The 23001-nt window shown below is 48.6% G+C and overlaps 1 protein-coding gene across 1 annotated transcript; it reads right to left on the bottom strand.

Moving 5' to 3' along the window:
* Positions 1-380: 380 nt before the first annotated feature.
* On the bottom strand, positions 381-21767 carry TNFRSF12A (TNF receptor superfamily member 12A). Its single transcript, XM_088457474.1, has 5 exons — positions 20435-21767; positions 3236-3337; positions 2389-2526; positions 2016-2070; positions 381-836 (listed from the first exon to the last, which is right to left on the bottom strand). Exons 1-4 carry the CDS (start codon positions 20505-20507, stop codon positions 2018-2020), a joined length of 366 nt encoding a protein of 121 aa, XP_088313600.1. The 5' UTR covers positions 20508-21767; the 3' UTR covers positions 381-836; positions 2016-2017.
* Between the last annotated feature and the right edge of the window lie 1234 nt (positions 21768-23001).

The raw sequence follows: 23001 nt of genomic DNA, 5'->3' as shown, positions 1-23001 counted from the left end.
CATGTGCTGGTTTCCAGTATGATCGGGTTACCTCATGTGCTGGTTTCCAGTATGATCGGGTTACCTCATGTGCTGGTTTCCAGAATTATGGGGGTTACCTCATGTGCTGAGTTACAGTATGATGGGGAGACCTCACGTGCTGGTTTCAAGGATTTGGGGGGCCTCACATGCTGTTTGTAGGTAAAAGGGGGTATCTCAAGTGCTGGTTTCCAGTAGTCCTTCTATACAGCCAGGCCTGGGGAAGAAGACCTGGACCTTAGTGGATGGATGATACCGGAGGACCCTGTGACCAGTTATGAAGGATAGTGGTCACCTCAGTTATGTTATTTCCCTCCTGTCCCCAATACGCCCCTAAAGAACACAAGAAACGGAAACACAGCTGCAAAACATGTCCACAGTTTATTTCCCTGCGGTCCCCACAAGGCACAGTGTGGTCTACAAGAAGGGTGGATCCTGGCCCACAGAGCTTACATTCAGTGAGTTGCGCGGAATGTGTCATGTAGCTGTGGCGTTTGTGAACCGATTGCGTCCTTGCAGTCAGTGCGGTCGGATTGTCATGAGGGGGGGGGGAAACAACTTTTGTGGAAAACACTGGATGAAAAACGGGGGTCACAGGAAGCGCGATTAACCCCTAATCGCACGCGGGGAGACACTGCTCTGCAATGCTTTGTAGCCCTTCGTGGATATTCCGCGTCCAGCGCAGGAATTATTATAGATACATATATATATATATATAGATATATATACACCCTCTATACATATATATATATACACATTGCCCAGGTAGCAGCTTCCTTCCTGTTTTCAGAGGGGGCAGGAAGATCCAACAATGTCATCTAGGGGAAAGAAATAGCTCAGTCAGCGATTAGCACCAATCTGTCTCCTACACGTTAATCAATGTACAAAATGGCGAAACGATTCTGAGGGGCTTTGGTTCTAACAATACCGGATTGTGGAAAGTATATATTATATCACAGACCACATTACAAAGGTGGGACAATAATTTTAGCCCTACTACAACATATGCACAAGATAACAAATAAACATTTGATAGTGTAATACGGATACCCAGCATATTTTAATCACTTATTTTTATTTTTCTTATTCACAAACTATCCTATTATTTTATTATATTGCAATGCATATATTATTGTGTGTGTTAGTTTAGTGATTATAATGGGAGACCATTTTAGTCCCAATACCATAAGAGACCTTAGCGCACTGCCAGAATCAACGCTCCCAAACCGTCACTTGCCGTTAATCACTCTGCGATGGGTCTGCATGGTCACTGTAATCGCAGCGGAGCCATCGCGCAACAATCGTCCGTCTGCGTGCGTAATCGCAGTTGCGATCAGTAATTAGTCAGGCCCTAAATACCGTCTGTTCCTTTTGATCGCTGATTTAGGCTATTTTAGGTAAGCAGTAGCACCCCCTAGAGGCCAGATACAGCAAGTGACTCTCTAAAATTTGGGGTTTATCTCCATAATTTATACAAACTCCGATGCACCTCATCCCCCTTTGCCACGCACGTTAGACTATGTAAGCTAATATCTGATTGGCTGCTGGGGGTTAGTATACTTTATATTTTATTAATAAACAAATCCTAATGAGCGTAGCCCTTGATGCACGCCTGCAGAACATTGCTCTGAGGCCAGAAACTCATTTATTTTTTTCAAGTACAAGTTCTACCTAATATGACACTCGAATCAGAACCCCCTAACGTCACACGTGATTGCATGTCTGCAGAGCATCACTATCCTCTAGCATTTAATATGGTTAGATGTCTGCAGAACATCTTTCCCTGAGATGAAACACATTCCTGGGTCTGCAAACAATCATGTTCTGCTTTGCCTATCAATGACACTTCTGCAGATCATGTCCAGCTGGGTGTCATACTGCCGTATATATACGGCATGCAGAGCATTGCACATTCTACTCAGTAATTGTAACACCTGTATGAGGGTGCCTGCAAAATACCATCCTATAAGCGCTGTGCCCCAAGCAGAGCATCTCACCTTCAATGTATGAGCAGCGCCTCCGCAGAGTGGGCTCCGGTCTCTTCTATAGGGGCTGCAGAGAGAGAAGGACATATACATTTATACGGGGCGTCTGTCCCATCCCCTTGCTGTCAGCTTTACCTACATTTGATAAGGGTTTAGGGTTCCCAAATGTAAAGTTATCAGAAATATCCCGCATACACTGGTTATAGGAACATGGCCGGTGATGTTACTGAAAAATACACTGACATGCTAAGATCGGCTATTTCAGCTTTTTGACCCAAGCTAGCACCCCACCCCCCCTTCAAGGTTTCATGTGTTGCTGCTTGTGGTAGGGTCCTAAGTCACCTTCATGTTATGTGACAGACAGACAGACGGATCTGGTACTCACTGGTAAACTTGTTTTTCCTGCGGAAGCGAGTCATGTAGATGGTGAGACTGAGGGCAATGGTGAGGACAAAGACTGCAACGCCGGACGCGATTCCTACTATCAGCCACGGGAAATCGGCTTCTGCGCCTGTGCCATCACCTGGGGGGAGAGGAGAGGTTTCCGGTCAGGCATTATACAGTACTCCACTCCCTACCTCTCGATAATAGGGGCCCGATTCAGACATAGTGCAGCGACTTTTTGCTACTGCGCCAGCGTCTAAGTCGCACCGCGCATGCGCCATGATTTCAGGAGCACTCAAGAGAGAAGTGAGATTTAATTTGTATTGGGTGTTCCTGTGCGGTCACAGGGGGGGCATGGTCGGACTGGCCCTCGGGAGTACAGGGGAAATTCCCGGCGGGCCCCACTGCCTGACAGCCCGCCATCTCCTCTAGGGGTCAGGTTCCCAGCTGTGTACTGGGATTATACATTGTTACCCTATGAGAGGGTCAGTTCCCTGGTGGAGCAGGACCACTGATAAACATGGAGGCTGGGTCTGCTTCTGTAGAAACTACACCTAATGGTTAGCCAAGCATCTGTGGATGCAGGCCACACCCCTCTGGTGGCAGGCCACACCCCTCTGGTGGCTGGCCACACCCCTTAAGCATGGGCCACTACCACTACCATTCCCCATATCATGCCCCAGTCCGACACTGCAAGGAGGTGCCTTAGCGCTCAAACGGACGCCTGGGGTTATACAATGGAAGGGCTTGGCGGCGGCATTTGTCTGAGGCGCAGTTATATATAATCTCGTTATCTCCTAGCTGTGCTGTATGTCTCTGAGAGAGATCCTGTGCTGTCTGTCTCTTACAGTTCTGACAGAAGTCGTCCTTGCTGGCGGTCTCACAGAGATTGCAGTCCTTACACTTCCCAAGGTCATCGCTCCACGCTTGTGCTTTCCCGCAGGTCGCCCCTATAGGATAGAGCAAGACACGGTTATCATGTGGTAATGTTTTCCTGTCGGCATTGTCACCTGTAACTGGTGACCTCATCACTAGAAGCAGCTGAGTGCTGACATCATCACCTATAACCGGTGAGTTCATCACACCTATCAGTATTGGAGAGGGTGACATCCCCTTAGGGGGGTGGCCATGTCACAAGGCACCTCGGATGCCCGCCATCTGTAAGACAACACCCAGGTGCCTCCTGATACCCTTTAAAGCCTCAGGTATAATTTCCACAGCATTTAGACAGAACCCTAAAAACCCACCCTGGCCGCAGTGATCCCTTACTATCCAGGAACGTTTATATTAAGCAGGAGTTACCCTATAGATTACAGGTTCTCTACCTCTAAGAACAGCTATTCTTATACGAGTTCACCCCTCGTTTGTCTCCTAATGTGTCCGCTTAAACAATATATAGAATATATAAAACAAAAAGGTAAAATATAGTATTTGAAACAAACAATAAACGTAAAAAATACAGAGCGTTATCAAACAAACCTTTTTATTATGTGGTGTTGTGGTCTCTATTGCATGTTATATATACACTATGATGACACCCTGTTTACCTAATGATGTCATAGGCCGGTCTGGGATCATGATGTCACAGGACAGATGATGGAAAATGATCTGCTGCCTGTTTATATATAGAGGGTTCAGGTCAGTGTGAGAACACGACGTGACAGGTCAGCACTCCGGACCCCCCTATCATATGGTCATGGAATAGGTCAGGTGCCAGTCAGCGACGCTCTCCAGTCTGTCTATGTGAGCGGCGTCATGCCCGGGACACGAGCCACAATCTCTGGGTGTCGCTGAGCGGCTACCAGTGAGGGGGCTCATTACATCAGTTTGCACTTGCATTCATTACTGCAGGTGTGATGTATTATATAACGGTGACCCACAGGCTGTGGCATCTCCCTGGTCTCACATAAACAAAGTGCAAGAGAATGTGCAAAATAGAAGTAAATGTTCTTATAGTGATCGGGCTGACGTGTACGGTGTACTGCACATGTGTGTAACATGTATGTAAATAAAGGTTTTCTGACGCTCTGCTCTTTGGGCCTGATTCAGCGCGGATGGCTATTCTGCTGTATATATACGGGCGCAGCGCAGCTGCTAATAACAGCGGTGATATGTAAATGTTTGCATTCGCATTGAATAAGGACGCCCATTTCCCCTTACTCATAATGAGCATATTGCAGGGTAGGTGCAGACATTTTGGGAAATAACTTCCATGGGTTATATATTCCTCCCACGTAAGGTACCAGATGAGGCAGCCATCAAGGGCGCGCTACGTAGGATTACCCTGGGAGGAATAGGTTACGCCTAGAAGAGATGACACAAAATGGGTGGTTGCAGCATCCTGATGCTCTCTCCCCCATATACTCCCTGTCAGTGTACTGTACATACTGCTGACCCTCTCCCCCATATACTCCCTGTCAGTGTACAGTACTTACTGCTGACCCTCTCCCCCATATACTCCCTGTCAGTATACAGTACATACTGCTGACCCTCTCCCCCATATACTCCCTGTCAGTATACTGTACATACTGCTGACTCTCTCCCCCATATACTCCCTGTCAGTGTACAGTACATACTGCTGACCCTCTCCCCCATATACTCCCTGTCAGTGTACAGTACATACTGCTGACCCTCTCCCCCATATACTCCCTGTCAGTGTACTGTACATACTGCTGACTCTCTCCCCATATACTCCCTGTCAGTGTACAGTACATACTGCTGACCCTCTCCCCCATATACTCCCTGTCAGTGTACAGTACATACTCCTGACCCTCTCCCCCATATACTCCGTTAGTGTACAGTACATACTGCTGACTCTCTCACCCATATACTCAGTCAGTATACAGTACATACTGCTGACCCTCTCCCCCATATACTCCCTGTCAGTGTACAGTACATACTGCTGACTCTCTCCCCCATATACTCCCTGTCACTGTACAGTACATACTGCTGACCCTCTCCCCCATATACCCCCTGTCAGTGTACAGTACATACTGCTGACTCTCTCCCTCATATACTCCCTGTCACTGTACAGTACATACTGCTGACCCTCTCTCCCATATACTCACTGTCAGTGTACAGTACTTACTGCTGACCCTCTCCTCATATGCTCCCTGTCACTGTACAGAACATACTGCTGACTCTCTCCCCCATATACTCCCTGTCACTGTACAGTACATACTGCTGACTCTCTCCCCCATATACTCCCTGTCACTGTACAGTACATACTGCTGACTCTCTCCCCCATATACTCCCTGTCAGTGTACAGTACATACTGCTGACCCTCTCCCCCATATACTCCCTGTCAGTGTACAGTACATACTGCTGACCCTCTCCCCCATATACTCCCTGTCAGTGTACTGTACATACTGCTGACTCTCTCCCCATATACTCCCTGTCAGTGTACAGTACATACTGCTGACCCTCTCCCCCATATACTCCCTGTCAGTGTACAGTACATACTCCTGACCCTCTCCCCCATATGCTCACTGTCAGTGTACAGTACATACTCCTGACCCTCTCCCCCATATGCTCACTGTCAGTGACAAGTACATACTGCTGACCCTCTCCCCCATATACTCCCTGTCAGTGTACAGTACATACTGCTGACCCTCTCCCCCATATACTCCATTAGTGTACAGTACATACTGCTGACTCTCTCACCCATATACTCAGTCAGTATACAGTACATACTGCTGACCCTCTCCCCCATATACTCCCTGTCAGTGTACAGTACATACTGCTGACCCTCTCCCCCATATACTCCCTGTCAGTGTACAGTACATACTGCTGACTCTCTCCCCCATATACTCCCTGTCACTGTACAGTACATACTGATGACTCTCTCCCTCATATACTCCCTGTCACTGTACAGTACATACTGCTGACCCTCTCCCCCATATACTCACTGTCAGTGTACAGTACTTACTGCTGACCCTCTCCCCATATGCTCCCTGTCACTGTACAGAACATACTGCTGACTCTCTCCCCCATATACTCCCTGTCACTGTACAGTACATACTGCTGACTCTCTCCCCCATATACTCCCTGTCACTGTACAGTACATACTGCTGACTCTCTGCGCCATATACTCCCTGTCAGTGTACAGTACATACTGCTGACCCTCTCCCCCATATACTCCCTGTCAGTGTACAGTACATACTGCTGACCCTCTCCCCCATATACTCCCTGTCAGTGTACTGTACATACTGCTGACTCTCTCCCCATATACTCCCTGTCAGTGTACAGTACATACTGCTGACCCTCTCCCCCATATACTCCCTGTCAGTGTACAGTACATACTCCTGACCCTCTCCCCCATATGCTCACTGTCAGTGTACAGTACATCCTCCTGACCCTCTCCCCCATATGCTCACTGTCAGAGACAAGTACATACTGCTGACCCTCTCCCCCATATACTCCCTGTCAGTGTACAGTACATACTGCTGACCCTCTCCCCCATATACTCCGTTAGTGTACAGTACATACTGCTGACTCTCTCACCCATATACTCAGTCAGTATACAGTACATACTGCTGACCCTCTCCCACATATACTCCCTGTCAGTGTACAGTACATACTGCTGACCCTCTCCCCCATATACTCCCTGTCAGTGTACAGTACATACTGCTGACCCTCTCCCCCATATACTCCCTGTCACTATACAGTACATACTGCTGACCCTCTCCCCCATATACTCCCTGTCAGTGTACAGTACATACTGCTGACCCTCTCCCCCATATACTCCCTGTTAGTGTACAGTACATACAGCTGACCCTCTCCCCCATATACTCCCTGTCACTATACAGTACATACTGCTGACTCTCTCCCCCATATACTCCCTGTCAGTGTACAGTACATACTGCTGACTCTCTCCCTCATATACTCCCTGTCACTGTACAGTATATACTGCTGACCCTCTCCCCCATATACTCCCTGTCACTGTACAGTATATACTGCTGACCCTCTCCCCCATATACTCCCTGTCACTGTACAGTACATACTGCTGACCCTCTCCCCCATATACTCCCTGTCAGTGTACAGTACATACTGCTGACTCTCTCCCCCATATACTCCCTGTCACTGTACAGTACATACTGCTGACCCTCTCCCCCATATACTCCCGGTCAGTGTACAGTACATACTGCTGACTCTCTCCCCCATATACTCCCTGTCACTATACAGTACATACTGCTGACTCTCTCCCCCATATACTACCTGTCACTGTACAGTACATACTGCTGACTCTCTCCCCCATATACTCCCTGTCAGTGTACAGTACATACTGCTGACCCTCTCCCCCATATACTCCCTGTCAGTGTACAGTACATACTGCTGACCCTCTCCCCCATATACTCCCTGTCACTATACAGTACATACTGCTGACTCTCTCCCCCATATACTCCCTGTCACTGTACAGTACATACTCCTGACCCTCTCCCCCATATGCTCACTGTCAGTGTACAGTACATACTCCTGACCCTCTCCCCCATATGCTCACTGTCAGTGACAAGTACATACTGCTGACTCTCTCCCCCATATACTCCCTGTCACTGCACAGTACATACTGCTGACTCTCTCCCCCATATACCCCCTGTCAGTGTACAGTACATACTGCTGACTCTCCCCCATATACCCCGTCAGTATACAGTACATACTGCTGACCCTCTCCCCCATATACTCACTGTCAGTGTACAGTACTTACTGCTGACCCTCTCCCCATATACTCCCTATCAGTGTACAGTACATACTGCTGACCCTCTCCCCATATGCTCCCTGTCACTGTACAGTACATACTGCTGACCCTCTCCCCCATATACTCCCTGTCAGTGTACAGTACATACTGCTGACCCTCTCCCCCATATACTCCCTGTCACTGTACAGTACATACTGCTGACTCTCTCCCCCATATACTCCCTGTCAGTGTACAGTACATACTGCTGACCCTCTCCCCCATATACTCCCTGTCAGTGTACAGTACATACTGCTGACCCTCTCCCCCATATACTCCCTGTCACTATACAGTACATACTGCTGACTCTCTCCCCCATATACTCCCTGTCACTGTACAGTACATACTGCTGACCCTCTCCCCCATATACTCCCTGTCACTGCACAGTACATACTGCTGACTCTCTCCCCCATATACCCCGTCAGTGTACAGTACATACTGCTGACTCTCTCCCCCATATACCCCCTGTCAGTATACAGTACATACTGCTGACCCTCTCCCCCATATACGCACTGTCAGTATACAGTACATACTGCTGAACCTCTCCCCCATATACTCCCTGTCAGTGTACAGTACATACTGCTGACCCTCTCCCCCATATACTCCCTGTCAGTGTACAGTACATACTGCTGACCCTCTCCCCATATACTCCCTCTCAATGTACAGGACATACTGCTGACTCTCTGCGCCATATACTCCCTGTCAGTGTACAGTACATACTGCTGACCCTCTCCCCCATATACTCCCTGTCACTGTACAGTACATACTGCTGACTCTCTCCCCCATATACTCCCTGTCAGTGTACAGTACATACTGCTGACCCTCTCCCCCATATACTCACTGTCACTGTACAGTACATACTGCTGACCCTCTCCCCCATATACTCCGTCACTGTACAGTACATACTGCTGACCTTCTCCCCCATATACTCCCTGTCACTGTACAGTACATACTGCTGACCCTCTCCCCCATATACTCCCTGTCACTGTACAGTACATACTGCTGACCCTCTCCCCCATATACTCCCTGTCAGTATACAGTACATACTGCTAACTTTCTCCCGCATATATTCCCTGTCAGTGTACAGTACATACTGCTGACTCTCTCCCCCATATACTCCCTGTCAGTATACAGTACATACTGCTGACCCTCTCCCCCATATACTCCCTGTCAGTGTACAGTACATACTGCTGACTCTCTCCCCCATATACGCACTGTCAGTATACAGTACATACTGCTGAACCTCTCCCCCATATACTCCCTGTCAGTGTACAGTACATACTGCTGACCCTCTCCCCCATATACTCCGTTAGTGTACAGTACATACTGCTGACTCTCTCCCCCATATACTCAGTCAGTATACAGTACATACTGCTGACCCTCTCCCCCATATACTCCCTGTCAGTGTACAGTACATACTGCTGACTCTCTCCCCCATAAACGCACTGTCAGTATACAGTACATACTGCTGACTCTCTCCCCCATATACTCCCTGTCAGTGTACAGTACATACTTCTGACCCTCTCCCCCATATACTCCCTGTCAGTGTACAGTACATACTGCTGACCCTCTCCCCATATACTCCCTCTCAATGTACAGGACATACTGCTGACTCTCTGCGCCATATACTCCCTGTCAGTGTACAGTACATACTGCTGACCCTCTCCCCCATATACTCCCTGTCACTGTACAGTACATACTGCTGACTCTCTCCCCCATATACTCCCTGTCAGTGTACAGTACATACTGCTGACCCTCTCCCCCATATACTCACTGTCACTGTACAGTACATACTGCTGACCCTCTCCCCCATATACTCCGTCACTGTACAGTACATACTGCTGACCTTCTCCCCCATATACTCCCTGTCACTGTACAGTACATACTGCTGACCCTCTCCCCCATATACTCCCTGTCACTGTACAGTACATACTGCTGACCCTCTCCCCCATATACTCCCTGTCAGTATACAGTACATACTGCTAACTTTCTCCCGCATATATTCCCTGTCAGTATACAGTACATACTGCTGACCCTCTCCCCCATATACTCCCTGTCAGTGTACAGTACATACTGCTGACTCTCTCCCCCATATACGCACTGTCAGTATACAGTACATACTGCTGAACCTCTCCCCCATATACTCCCTGTCAGTATACAGTACATACTGCTGACCCTCTCCCCCATATACTCCCTGTCAGTGTACAGTACATACTGCTGACTCTCTCCCCCATAAACGCACTGTCAGTATACAGTACATACTGCTGACTCTCTCCCCCATATACTCCCTGTCAGTGTACAGTACATACTTCTGACCCTCTCCCCATAAGCTCCCTGTCAGTGTACAGTATATACTGCTGACCCTCTCCCCCACATACTCCCTGTCACTGTACAGTACATACTGCTGACTCTCTCCCCCATATACTCCCTGTCAGTGTACAGTACATACTGCTGACCCTCTCCCCCATATACTCCCTGTCACTGTACAGTACATACTGCTGACTCTCTCCCCAATTTACTCCCTGTCACTGTACAGTACATACTGCTGACCTTCTCCCCCATATACTCCCTGTCACTGTACAGTACATACTGCTGACCTTCTCCCCCATATACTCCCTGTCACTGTACAGTACATACTGCTGACCCTCTCCCCCATATACTCCGTCAGTGTACAGAACATACTGCTGACTCTCTCCCCCATATACTCACTGTCAGTATACAGTACATACTGCTGACCCTCTCCCCCATATACTCCCTGTCAGTGTACAGTACATACTGCTGACTCTCTCCCCCATATACGCACTGTCAGTATACAGTACATACTGCTGACTCTCTCCCCCATATACTCACTGTCAGTATACAGTACATACTGCTGACTCTCTCCCCCATATACTCACTGTCAGTGTACAGTACATACTGCTGACCCTCTCCCCATATACTCCCTGTCAGTGTACAGTACATACTGCTGACTCTCTCCCCCATATACTCCCTGTCAGTGTACAGTACATACTGCTGACTCTCTCCCCCAGATACTCCCTGTCAGTGTACAGTACATACTGCTGACTCTCTCCCCCATATACTCCCTGTCAGTGTACAGTACATACTGCTGACTCTCTCCCCCATATACTCCCTGTCAGTGTACAGTACATACTGCTGACCCTCTCCCCCATATACTCCCTGTCAGTGTACAGTACATACTGCTGACTCTCTCCCCCATATACTCCCTGTCACTGAACAGTACATACTGCTGACTCTCTCCCCATATACTCCCTGTCAGTGTACAGTACATACTGCTGACTCTCTCCCCCATATACTCCCTGTCAGTGTACAGTACATACTGCTGACTCTCTCCCCCATATACCCCCTGTCAGAGTACAGTACATACTGCTGACTCTCTCCCCCATATACTCCCTGTCACTGAACAGTACATACTGCTGACTCTCTCCCCATATACTCCCTGTCAGTGTACAGTACATACTGCTGACTCTCTCCCCCATATACTCCCTGTCAGTGTACAGTACATACTGCTGACTCTCTCCCCCATATACCCCCTGTCAGTGTACAGTACATACTGCTGACTCTCTCCCCCATATACTCCCTGTCAGTGTACAGTACATACTGCTGACTCTCTCCCCCATATACTCCCTGTCAGTGTACAGTACATACTGCTGACTCTCTCCCCCATATACCCCCTGTCACTGTACAGTACATACTGCTGACTCTCTCCCCCATATACTCCCTGTCAGTGTACAGTACATACTGCTGACTCTCTCCCCCATATACTCCCTGTCACTGTACAGTACATACTGCTGACTCTCTCCCCCATATACTCCCTGTCAGTATACAGTACATACTGCTGACTCTCTCCCCCATATACTCCCTGTCAGTATACAGTACATGCTGCTGACTCTCTCCCCCATATACTCCCTGTCAGTGTACAGTACATACTGCTGACTCTCTCCCCCATATACTCCCTGTCAGTGTACAGTACATACTGCTGACTCTCTCCCCCATATACTCCCTGTCAGTGTACAGTACATACTGCTGACTCTCTCCCCCATATACTCCCTGTCAGTATACAGTACATACTGCTGACTCTCTCCCCCATATACTCCCTGTCAGTATACAGTACATACTGCTGACTCTCTCCCCCATATACTCACTGTCAGTGTACAGTACATACTGCTGACTCTCTCCCCCATATACTCCCTGTCAGTGTACAGTACATACTGCTGACTCTCTCCCCCATATACTCCCTGTCAGTGTACAGTACATACTGCTGACCCTCTCCCCCATATACTCCCTGTCAGTGTACAGTACATACTGCTGACTCTCTCCCCCATATACTCCCTGTCACTGAACAGTACATACTGCTGACTCTCTCCCCATATACTCCCTGTCAGTGTACAGTACATACTGCTGACTCTCTCCCCCATATACTCCCTGTCAGTGTACAGTACATACTGCTGACTCTCTCCCCCATATACCCCCTGTCAGAGTACAGTACATACTGCTGACTCTCTCCCCCATATACTCCCTGTCACTGAACAGTACATACTGCTGACTCTCTCCCCATATACTCACTGTCAGTGTACAGTACATACTGCTGACTCTCTCCCCCATATACTCCCTGTCAGTGTACAGTACATACTGCTGACTCTCTCCCCCATATACTCCCTGTCAGTGTACAGTACATACTGCTGACTCTCTCCCCCATATACCCCCTGTCAGTGTACAGTACATACTGCTGACTCTCTCCCCCATATACTCCCTGTCAGTGTACAGTACATACTGCTGACTCTCTCCCCCATATACTCCCTGTCAGTGTACAGTACATACTGCTGACTCTCTCCCCCATATACCCCCTGTCACTGTACAGTACATACTGCTGACTCTCTCCCCCATATACTCCCTGTCAGTGTACAGTACATACTGCTGACTCTCTCCCCCATATACTCCCTGTCACTGTACAGTACATACTGCTGACTCTCTCCCCCATATACTCCCTGTCAGTATACAGTACATACTGCTGACTCTCTCCCCCATATACTCCCTGTCAGTATACAGTACATGCTGCTGACTCTCTCCCACATATACTCACTGTCAGTGTACAGTACATACTGCTGACTCTCTCCCCCATATACTCCCTGTCAGTGTACAGTACATACTGCTGACTCTCTCCCCCATATACTCCCTGTCAGTGTACAGTACATACTGCTGACTCTCTCCCCCATATACTCCCTGTCAGTATACAGTACATACTGCTGACTCTCTCCCCCATATACTCCCTGTCAGTATACAGTACATACTGCTGACTCTCTCCCCCATATACTCACTGTCAGTGTACAGTACATACTGCTGACTCTCTCCCCCATATACTCCCTGTCAGTGTACAGTACATACTGCTGACTCTCTCCCATACACTGACATATTGCTCTCTGACAGTCTATCACTTAGCAGTGTGTGTACAGACTGTGTGGTCTCTTCCTTTCTGCCATGAGGGCTCTGTGTAACCTCACACTGTCTCCTCACTCCCACACACACACTCACATACCATCCAGAGGAATCACTGGCCATGTGACTGATAGGGGAGGGGGCGTGTGTCAGGAAGGGGCAGTGAAAGTTATTGGAAGAGGGAGGAGTGAGGACACCCCCCCAACACACACCCCTCTCCCCCTGCCTCCCCTCCACCATAACCCCACCTCCCTCTCCTCCACCTCACCCCCCTCCCCACACACCTCCCCTAGCTGAGTCACTCAGGTCTCATACTGAACTGGTGAGGTCAGGAGCTAAAATGGGACAGACAGGGGCAGAGGGGGGGGGAGTGGGGAACACACCGCAGAACACTATATATTCAGTATATGTGTATATAATATGTGTCCTGTGCAGCGTGCTGTTACCCCACATTCATGGCTGTACTGTGTAATACATACTGTACGTTACAGGCGAGATCTGTTCTCTGGCGCTGTGATAGTTTTGGGTTGAGTAACCCTTTAATGCCCAGTCTTCTGTACATATTGACACACAGGATGCAGAAATATAGAATGGCTACCGCTGAGTGACAGAAAAAGAGCCCAGAGATGAAAAGAGCTATTAGAGTGCAGAGAGGCAACCATTTATATTCCTGCGTCCCATTCAGATCCCTGCATCCCGTTCAGTCAGATCCCCGTGCTCCATTCAGATCACCATGCCTCATTTAGGTCCCCGTGCCTCATTTAGATCCCCGTGCCTCATGCAGATCCCTACGCCCCATTCAGATCCCGGCGCCCCATTCAGTCAGATCCCCGTGCTCCATTCAAGTCCCCATGCCTCAATTATATCCCCATGCCTCATTCAGATCCCCACGCCCCATTCAGATCCCCGCGTCCCATTCAGATCTCTGTGCCCCATTCAGATCCCCATGCCTCATTCAGATCCTCCATGCTCCATGCAGATCCCCGTGGCCCATTTAAATTCCGACGCCCCATTCAGATCCCTGCGTCCCATGCAGATCACTGCGCCCCATTCAGTCAGATCCCCGTGCTTCATTCAGATCCCCCGCCTCATTTAGATCCCTGCATCCCATTCAGATCCCTGCACCCCATTCAGATCCCTGGCCCCATTCAGTTAGATCCCCATGCCCCATTCAGATCCCTGCGCCCCATTCAGATCCCCATGCCTCATTCAGATCCCCAATGCCCCATTTAGATCCCCGTTTCCCATCCAGATCCCTGTGCTCCAATCAGATCCCCATGCCTCATTTAGATCCCTGTGCCTCATTCAGATCTCCATGCCTCATTCAGATCCTCATGCCTCATTCAGATGCCCGTGTCCCATTCAGATCCCTGTGCCCCATTCAGATCCCCACGCCCCATTCAGATACCCATGCCCCCGATCCCCACATCCCATTTAGATCCCGTGCCCCCTTCAGATCCCTGCGCCCTATTGCATTTCTTCTCTCTCAGGAACGCTGGTGTGGCAGAATCCGGAAGTGAAGTTTAGGGTTTTGCATTCACCAGGGGGGAATCCAAGTAGCTGCTAATTAACCGCGTTTGCCGATTTAATCAGCGGGGTTAACCCTGCTCGTTAAGACCCAGAAGTGGACTTTTCCTTGAAACGTCAGTGAGAAAAGGCACCTTCTGGGGTTTAACAAGTGGGGAAAAGCCATTATTATACATTTTACGCAGAATCAATGGGATAGCGTGTGTTAACCCCTGGTTTACTACACGGGGAAAAGGTGGTTTTAATGAATAGCTCCAAGCTGAATGGAGTCCAAGGGGTAAATTTACTGAGATGGGAGTTCTATTAAGAAGTGAAGTTGCCCATAGCAACCAATCAGATTCCAGGTATTATCTTCTAGAAGGTGCTAGATAAATGAGAAGTAGAATCTGATTGGTTGCTTGGGCAACATCACTTCTTAATATAACTCCCATCCTAGTAAATTTACCCCCAAGACTCTGGATATCGGAGTGTTTTCCCTGGCATCACTACAGCTCTGAAATACCTCTCTAATCACTGCAATAAGGAATGCTAGCTTTCAGAGACCCCACTGCCACCAATAATACATACGCCCCTGTATAGTGCCAATTATAGGATTTTATTATTTCTGGCTAGCTAAGCTCTACTTTGATAACCACAATATATACACAATATATTTATAGTAGCAAGGTAGTGTTGGTGGGGTGGTGGTGATTAGGGTTTGGGTTGAACTGTAGAGAATAAAGCTTGGCGCCAGAAAGCAGCTGTGATTTCCCTGTACGGAGGACAGAAAGACACGTGCCCCCCTTGTATCACAGCCAAGACTGTCCAGGGGGAAATCTGCTCCTCGAGCCGGGCTCTCTCCCGTCTCTAAGGGGCGTATTTATTAAATAATACTTACAGGATGTGCTGCAAATATTAAGTATCCCCCGAATGTCACAAGGAAGGGACCACATACGCTATAGGCGAAATCTGCCTCAGCCCAGCATTTCCGATCACAAAGCAGCTCCCATAGAAACTATGTAGGCTGTAAGCTTTTGGATATACCAGGATCTGAAAACGCGTTAGCCCATACTAAGATATCAAATCCACACCACATGTATAACGCGGGATATGTTAGATGGCCCCAGAATGAGGTCCACTGAACTTAATGATCATAGGGATAAATTTACTAACTACAACCAGATTCTAGCTGTTATCTTCTAGAAGCTGCCAGTTAAATGTTAAGGAGAATCTGGTTGCTATGGGCAACATCTCCACTTCTAAACACTCTCACTTTAGTAAATATACCCCATTAATGTCTTCCCAGCATGTGTCGTACATTTTGGAGTTTTGTCTCTCTTATCTACACATTAGCGCTGCCCATAGCGGTACGTAATCTTCATGTAACCTCCACAAGTTTTACATTCAGGCAGAGTTGGATTAATCCCAGAAGCCGCGCCGTCTGAGAGCCTAAATATTGGCTGGAGTCTGCATTTTTGGGATAATTCATACAGATTGCAGTACATGCAGTCATCTATAGGTCTTTATCGTCACACCTTCTACTGTAAATCCGTCTTGCTCAGTTGTCTGCTCCTGATCTTCCCATCTATTTTCCCGTCACGTGAGTTCAATCAGTTCGCCCGTTTTTTAAAAATCACTTATGCCATGAATAAATCTGGTACAATTAGAAAATAAATGGGAGAAGCAGGAGCAGAGCATTATACCCCTTTTATAACAGAGCTAAAACCTGGGTTATTGCAGGGTTAACCCGGGTTGCTCCTAGGTGTAACAGGGACAGGGTTGGATTCCTGGGGCGAGTGACCCGGCAATCCAACCCAGGTAACTTTCAGGGTTTAACACGGGAACGCCCCATGAAACGCTGCAGTGTACACGGGTCGTCTGACCCGGGTCCCGTTTACAGCGTGGGGACTTCCTGGTTTCTTAGCGCTTGGAGATGATGTCATCTCCAAGCGTCGGGAGAAGTGTTCCATGTGCAGTGTGAACGGCGCCGATCCGGGTTAGTGGAAAACGGGTATGTCCAGGGTCTGATATGTTTTGGAACTGTGGGCCTGATTCAGACCCGCTCGCAAGCACTTGAGCGCTCGCGAGCGGGTCGATGGTGTGCTCTGCGCACGCGCAGCGGCCGGACTGCTCGTGCGCAAGCCTCAGAGCGAGAGAGAAAATCTCTCGCTCCGTGGCTCACTACAAAAGGGGCGGCTGTCGATGTTGATCGACAGCTCGCCCCATTTTGTAGGTGTGGCGGGGGGGGGGGGGGTGACTTCACAAACGGGAGGCGTTCCCAAGCGAACGCCTGCCGTTTGTGGGCGGCCCCACTGACATCACCAGTGATGTCAGTGAGAGAGCTTCCGGCTCTATTAGAGCCAGAGGCTCTCTGGGGCTTGTGGCCACAAGACCCTACCATAAGGGTCTCGTCGCAAACCCGATGGTCTTGACCATCGTGACCATCATCCTGGCCGCTCGCAATAGCTGTGGGTGGTCACCCACGGCTATGCGAGCGACCAGGAGGCCACTCCAAAAAAAAAAACGCCCTGATTCAGAGCGAGCGCTCTGTCAGAGCGTCCGGCTCTGAATCAGGGCCAGTGTTCCAAATCTCGGGTCAGACCCTGGACTTAGGTGGAAAAGCAGTATTATATACAGCAGAGGCAGGAGTCATGTGGTTCTCTGGCTGTGGTGGAACTACAAGTTACATCATGCTCTGCCACGTGGGAAGAGTTATTCTTTGCACCTCGTGCTCCCCATGTGTTCACAGGAGACAATCGGCCTGACGCTGAGTCACGTGCAAAGTGGGCGCAAGTGTTAATGGGTTTACTACCTTATGCTATGCCAGTATACGCACGGCGTCACGTATATAGCTCCACCGCCCACTGTTGTTCCATCCGCAAGCATCATCATAAGTATCGGCACTTACACCTGCCCCATACTGGGGGCAGATAATGCGTCCTCCTGGCGGCATAATAGCACGGAACTCTGGCGAAGCTCTCACGAAACGGATCTCTTCTGTGCGTTCGCAAGGTGCCTCACTGTCACCCAGAATCGCCCATGTTAAGAACCCGCCACGCACAGAGCCTCCGTCAAGCTGCCTATGTATGGTGCAGTCCAGGCCCAGTTTGCTAATAATGGCTACATGCGTTAGGACAGAGAATTAGGCCCAGTGTGTATAAACTGCACAACTGGCTGCTTGCTGGGAGGTATTATAGCACCTGTCTCCTGCGCACCAGTTTTCATGCAGCTTCATTTATTTTCTCAACCAAGTGCCCCTCCAGCCCCACGCTAATTACGTATCCGTCTCACTGCGAGTTGCGTCAGCGGGTACCAAGCTATTTAATGTTGCATCGGTGCGGGGACTGCTGCTCTGAAATGCACTAACACTGCTGATCCTGACGCAATGCTAATTGGTAGCGGTAGAATTTTAACTGCGCATAAGAGTTCACCTATGCGCACTGCCGGAGGGGGCGCAATGCTGGAGGTATCCTATCTACTACTAATGTGGGTGAAAAATAATCTTTTGACTTTCTTTAAGGGATGATGAATAAGCCCCTTATTCACAAGATAATTAGAAAAATATGGCTGAGGATAATATGTGGAATATAGTTTCCCGTGGACAATAATTCAAAGCAGCGGCTACTGTTGGTGGCATCCCCTGATGATTGTCCTTGGGGTAATTGTACTAAAAATCTGTTCAAAGCCAAACAAACAGCATGAAACATAGCAATAACATAAATCAAACCCCAGGCAGCAGTGCGTGCTCAGTGACAGGCAGGGGGGGGGGGGGGGGGGGGGCAGGAAAGTACAGGGAGGAGGGGCCTGTGGGCTATTAAAGGGAACATTCTTTTGTGTGTGACATCATCGCTTGGAATCCAATCAGACGAGAGCAGGGGGCGGAATCCCACCAGCATGCCAGCAGCTTGTTCATTCACAAAAAGGAGTAGGGCAAATTCTGCAGAGCATTTCACCTCTGCAGATCATCTGACACAGATATCCTGCACTGCAAATATCCTATTCACTGATATGAGATAGGTACATATGATTGATATTAAATAGATTAATGTATAGAAGTAATCACACACACACACATATACATATAAATATATATAGTGCCTGTTAAAATAGAAACATAAATATGAGACAGATATATAGTAAGGGGTATAATTACTAAAGTGCAGGTTTTTAGAAGAGCAGATGTTGCACATAGAAACCAATCAGATTCTACTTAACATCTAACTAGCACCTTCTAGAAGATAATAGCTAGAATCTGATTGGTTGCTACAGGCAATATCTCCACTTTGGAAAAACCCGCACTTTAGTACATACACCCCATAGACTCATAGGAATCGTATTCCTCTTGATGGAGGTTCTCTCACGATTAAACCACTAACTTCAGCAACCTGTTTCTCTCCATTTGTTTTGACTAGCACGGCATGCTGGGACTTGTAGTTCCCCAATAGTAGAAGAGTAACATATTATGGGCCTGATTGAGAGATGGGCGGTTACGCTGCCCTTGAAGGTGTACGCAGCGGCCTAGATTTGTATCGAGACACCACCGAATGGCTGCGCAATTCCAAGCGTCTGCGTACAAAGGTGGAGGATCGGTCGCAGAACCTTTGACGATCGTCTTTCTGAGTAGCCCTATGGTTGCACACAATGGCCACGGGAACTGTGAGACGCTGGTAACCATGTTTTCTGCGTACAGGATTGCAGTCGCAGTCTGCGACAAACCCCTAAAACGCTTACGACACACCTGCGTATTTGCTGGCACTCCCTCGTTACCTCCCCCTAAATGCTCCCAATCACACTGCGGGAAATCAGTCGCTGCCACCGCAGATCGGAAAATATATTGACGCATACCCAGTGCGACTCAGGGGCATGCGCACACTTTTACCGATAATCGCTCAACTGCGTAAAGGATGGCGTTGTGGCCATCTCTGAATGAGGCCCTATGTACTCTTCCCTTTGGGGTGTAGGGTAACGTTATCCCCCTCTAGGACCTGTATTACAATGGATTATTAGCTCTCATTGCATCAGACTGAGGCGCCCGGTCCCTGACCTTGCACACACACCCCCTTCCCCGGTGTGATGTCACACATTGCAACACACCGCACTTTCCCGGCTCATACACTTTTCCTTTTCCTCCTTCCTGGTGTCAGATAATTGATTTGCCCCAGGCAATGACTTTCTGCAGTCATACGTCCCCTTACCCCCCTGACACACCAACTATGTATATAAGTGGACAATACTTTTTATTTTTACTGACAGGCAGGATATGTAATGCCTTTTTATGTTACTATGTTACATATCCTACCTGTCATGTAACCGTCAGTAAAAATCTTCTCCTCTTTCTTCTTTCCAAAGTTCTTACCTGTGGCTTCTCCTTTACTCAGTTCCAGCACTAGCAGCAGCAGAAGTGACTGCAACAGGCTCCAGAGTCTCATCCTGCCCCTGGGTCTGGTCTGTCTCTGTGTACTGGCACCCAGGTGACTGCTCTGTGGCAGTGCTGTCTATGTCCTTAGTCTCCTGTCTGATGGTTGCCCGTCTCTCTGGTCTCTGCCAGTCTTCTGTCTGGTGGTTGCCTGTCTGTGGCCAGTGGAGCTTGGTAGTCAGTGGCCCTTCCTCTGCTGCCCACTTGCCACGTGTTGGGGTAGGTGACCAGGTGCCAGTGCCAGCTCCGCTCTAGGTCTCTCCTCCTCTCATTCCCTCTCTTTCTTCCCAGGAATGAATGAGTCAGTTTCCTAGCTCCTGGCACTCTGATCTGGACTGTCTGTCTCTGAAGGAATGAGTGAGTCACACACAGACCCCCTATGTCTCTGCCCTGCTCTATACTCCCTGTATCCAGGAGGCTATGTCTCCCTTAGCACTTACTAAACTTTCCTCTGTCTCCCTGACTCTCTCTATCTCTCTCTCTCTCTGTCTCCTGCAGTCACTTTGTGCAACTTTCTCCCCAGTTCTCCCTCTGTCTGTCTCCCTGACTCTCTCTCTCTGTCTCTCTCTCTTTCCTGCAGTCACTTGGTGCAACTTCTCCTCTCCTTCTTCTGTCTCTTCTCCCCGGTTCTCCCTCTGTCTGTCTCCCTGACTCTCTCTCTCTCTCTGTCTCTTCTCCCCAGTTCTCCCTCTGTCTGTCTCCCTGACTCTCTCTCTCTCTGTCTCTTCTCCCCAGTTCTCCCTCTGTCTGTCTCCCTGACTCTCTCTCTCTGTCTCTCTCTCTTTCCTGCAGTCACTTGGTGCAACTTCTCCTCTCCTTCTTCTGTCTCTTCTCCCCGGTTCTCCCTCTGTCTGTCTCCCTGACTCTCTCTCTCTCTCTGTCTCTTCTCCCCAGTTCTCCCTCTGTCTGTCTCCCTGACTCTCTCTCTCTCTGTCTCTTCTCCCCAGTTCTCCCTCTGTCTGTCTCCCTGACTCTCTCTCTCTGTCTCTCTCTCTTTCCTGCAGTCACTTGGTGCAACTTCTCCTCTCCTTCTTCTGTCTCTTCTCCCCGGTTCTCCCTCTGTCTGTCTCCCTGACTCTCTCTCTCTCTCTGTCTCTTCTCCCCAGTTCTCCCTCTGTCTGTCTCCCTGACTCTCTCTCTCTCTGTCTCTTCTCCCCAGTTCTCCCTCTGTCTGTCACCCTGACTCTCTCTCTCTCTGTCTCTTCTCCCCGGTTCTCCCTCTGTCTGTCTCCCTGCACAGGAATGAATGACTCAGTCTCTGTATCCTGAATCCATAAGCATTTGGATCTCTCCCATTTCCTTCATCCACCCCCAGAGCTGTGACGAGCAGAGAGAGGGAGGGCAGAGGGGAGAGAGCAGGAGGGTGGGGGGAGGAAAAGTACAGAAGAAAGGAGAAAAGATTTTTACTGACGGTTACATAGTAACATAAAAAGGTATTACATATCCTACCTGTCAGTAAAGGTCAGATACCTTCCAAGTCCTACTATACACCATCGCGACATATATTTATATTGTGAACCCATCACTTATAATTCCATAGAATACTTTTATCCTATTGTAGATGCTGGTTCTACTTTTTGGGCCATATTCAATTAGGCTGCGAAAAGCAGTTGTAGGCGAAACTTTTTCGCCGATGACGTCATTTTCGCCGATTCCACTTTTCCCCGTATTCAATTTGTCCGACTTTTCGGACAGTTTGCGCCTTGTAACCAGCGGAAAAGATTCGCCAATGGATACCCGGCGGAAAAAAGTGCAGAATTGGGGATTTGGGGTGCAAACTTGCGGAAACCACCCTAAACCCTTTTTACACCACCCCTTGACGGTAACTGCGTCAAAAAATGAAAAAAAAAAACCCCACAAAGGACACCCCAAAAAAGTTCAAAGTGGGGGTACAAATTCAAAAACTAGCGAAATAGCCTTTGGGGGGTCTGCAAGTATGGGGGAGGTGTGTTTTTTTGGATTGCAGGTGATTACTGAAGGTGCGTTTTTTTTGTGCATTTTAAAGCTTGACTTTAGCAATTTTAAAATATCCTTGAACCCATTTTCATGTACCCCAAATTTGATGGGAACACTTATTTTACCCCCAAAAAGTGGCTAAATGCTATTCTTCACCACTGTCCCAAAGACGCTAAATAGCGCCTACTGAGACCATTCAAAGACCCCAAAAAGCTTTAGCAGGGCTAATCGGGGGTACCCGATTAGCATCTTTTGGGGGGTGTCAGGCTGATTTCCCAAAAATTACAGGACTTTTTGACGATTTTGTTTTCGACGCCAGGTCCCGTTTTCGCCGATTTGGAATTGAAACCGGGGATAAGCGGGGACGCGGGCGATTACTTTTTGACGGCGAAAAGTCCGGCCTCGGACTTTTCGATCCAAATTGAATACGGGCCTTAGTGTTGGGCAGTTTTTGATGTAGTATAATAATGAGTCAGTAAAACATGCCAGTTGAAAAAAAAAAAGTAATGTGTCAGGAAAACATGCTCGCTGCCAGTATACGTTATAAAATA

This window comes from Taudactylus pleione, unplaced genomic scaffold, assembly GCF_031769625.1.
Source record: "Taudactylus pleione unplaced genomic scaffold, aTauple2 ptg000762l, whole genome shotgun sequence".
In the NCBI taxonomy this organism is placed as follows: Eukaryota; Metazoa; Chordata; class Amphibia; order Anura; family Myobatrachidae; genus Taudactylus; species Taudactylus pleione.
This window is presented reverse-complemented; position numbering and strand designations above follow the sequence as displayed.

Bases quoted from the DNA above. Each gene is read 5' to 3' on its own strand.
- TNFRSF12A (XM_088457474.1), bottom strand. From the start codon at position 20,507: ATGAGACTCTGGAGCCTGTTGCAGTCACTTCTGCTGCTGCTAGTGCTG. The intron at 3,338-20,434 runs GTAAGAACTTTG...TCTATCCTATAG, and splicing joins GAGTAAAGGAGAAGCCACAG to GGGCGACCTGCGGGAAAGCA. The intron at 2,071-2,388 runs GTGAGTACCAGA...CTCTCTCTGCAG, and splicing joins CAGGAAAAACAAGTTTACCA to CCCCTATAGAAGAGACCGGA.